The sequence below is a fragment of the Galeopterus variegatus genome, unplaced genomic scaffold, assembly GCF_000696425.1.
Source record: "Galeopterus variegatus unplaced genomic scaffold, G_variegatus-3.0.2 Scaffold4575, whole genome shotgun sequence".
In the NCBI taxonomy this organism is placed as follows: domain Eukaryota; kingdom Metazoa; phylum Chordata; class Mammalia; order Dermoptera; family Cynocephalidae; genus Galeopterus; species Galeopterus variegatus.
In genome coordinates this window covers 123,148-125,105 of record NW_007730686.1, presented here as the reverse complement: position 1 = coordinate 125,105, position 1,958 = coordinate 123,148, and the positions used below count along the sequence as shown (strand labels likewise).

At 39.6% G+C, this 1,958-nt stretch overlaps 1 protein-coding gene across 1 annotated transcript in view; it reads right to left on the bottom strand.

Moving 5' to 3' along the window:
- Positions 1–1,958, bottom strand: part of NRSN1 (neurensin 1) — a 15,606-nt gene that overhangs the window by 7,728 nt on the left and 5,920 nt on the right. Inside the window, exon 2 of the mRNA XM_008587870.1 lies at positions 778–975. Coding sequence (XP_008586092.1) covers positions 778–966 — 189 coding nt within the window. The 5' untranslated portion in view covers positions 967–975. The remainder of the gene's footprint in view (positions 1–777; positions 976–1,958) is intronic.

Below are 1,958 nucleotides of genomic sequence, written 5' to 3'. Positions count from 1 at the left end.
TTCTCCTGTGAAAGGCTCTCTACCACCAGCATATCTAAATACAAGTCCCCGCCACTCCCTATCCTCTTATCTGGATTTATTCATCTTCACAGCATGTATCACTACCTGACATTCTATTATGTGGTTTATTTATGGTCTGTTTGCCATGATAGACTGTAAGCTCCATGAGGGCAGGGATTTTTTCTTCTCCTGTTTATCACTTTAATCTCCAGCATGTTGAAACCTCTTGGCACAGAGTAGGTGCTCACTAATTATTTGTTGGAAGACTGAATATATTCTCTAATGAGGCTCCTTCATTTGAGGAAGTTGAGGCTCAGAGAGGCTCATGATCTCTTATCCAGTAGAGGCAGAGCTGGTACACACCAGTGTACTATGTCTCAACATTAACTCTCTCTAAATTATTTCTTTTTAAATAGTTGTTGCAATTTGTCAGATGATATTTACCAAGCCTGTAAGGGAGGCTGAAAGAATACAATGTTTTGCCTATGTGTAGCTTCACAGTTAGTGAAATTAGTGGTACGTTAATAACAGTAGCAATAATAATTAATATGCAATTGGGCCTATTTATGTTTATCCTACTCATTGACAATTATTCTGTGCTTAGAGGTTTAGATTCTCCTGTCCTAAGGAAAGAAAAATGCATTTCGTATCATCAGGAGTGATGCACACACAGAGAATACCAAACCTCTCAGTTCTCTGTATTTATTCAGTTCTCAGTATTTACTATATCCAATAATTTTTCCATTCCCATCAGTTAAATACATGTTCTTTCCTTACCTTCCAGAATACTGAGCTCCACCTGTTAGGTGATCTCTGGATCTGGAAATCATCCTCATACTCCCAGATCGAGGAGGTACAGTCCTCGTAAAACTGGTGCAGGTAGGACCGGACTCCGTAGCGCTGGTACCCAGCCTCGGTAGCAGCCTGTGCCTGCCTGGACCCACAGACGTTGCTGCAAGAACTCATCCTTCCTGGCTGGAATGACAACATCCACATGGATCAGCCTCATGGGCTGTGGCCTCACACCAAAAGGCATATTAAAGGTGAGGAGAACCAGGCTGAGTAATGTCAGCCAATTTGAAGAATGCTCTTTTCTTAAGAGATAAAGACACTTTTGTTGGTGGTGTTTTTTCTTGTTTGGTGGCTGGCTGGTACAGGGATGAGAACCCATGACCTTGGTGTTATAAGGCTGTGCTCTAGCCAACTAAGCTAACAGGCCAGCGCAATATAAAGACACTTTGAAAGACCTGTCTTTCTGATATGCTGCTCTTCTTTTCTGTTTAATGCCAAATTACCCCAAATATTCCATGCTAGAACTGATTCTCTGTAAATGAAATGAGACACACCAGCACAGCTCAGTTAAATTATGCAAAAATTTAAGCATGAGGAACATGAGAAATGGCAACAAAGAAGTTGAGATTTTCATTGCCTTGACAAGACATCTTTAATGTCTTAGAATCCAGTAGTCTTTACACTTACATGTGAAAGAATTAGGCAGGCACTTTCATTCACTACAGATGGAATTTGCCTTGGACCATCCTCTCTGATTTTTAACCGTGTTTCTTTGTGGAATCTATCTGATGTCAGTCTTAGCAGTTTTTAATTTTGCCTTTAGATCTCATGTATCTTCCTCTAACATTTTAACTCATTGTCAAGTTGTACAGAGCTTTATTAAAAAGCTACTGAGCAACTTATGCTTCATGCTTTCTTAATTACAAATGGCTTGGCCAAGCATTTATGTCTTACTGAACTCCAGTGCCATATATTCAGCCATTATTTGTGGATACATTTGTCCATGTGGGTGACTGGAGAATAATGTGGAGAGTAGACACAGACTTTTATTACTTTCCATAAAGAATCTAGAATAAATAAGATTCAGAGTTTCATAGATGAAACTATGCCCTGGGTGGGCTACTTGGGACTCTGCTTTTTTAAGATAGATATCTCAACTTGATTTA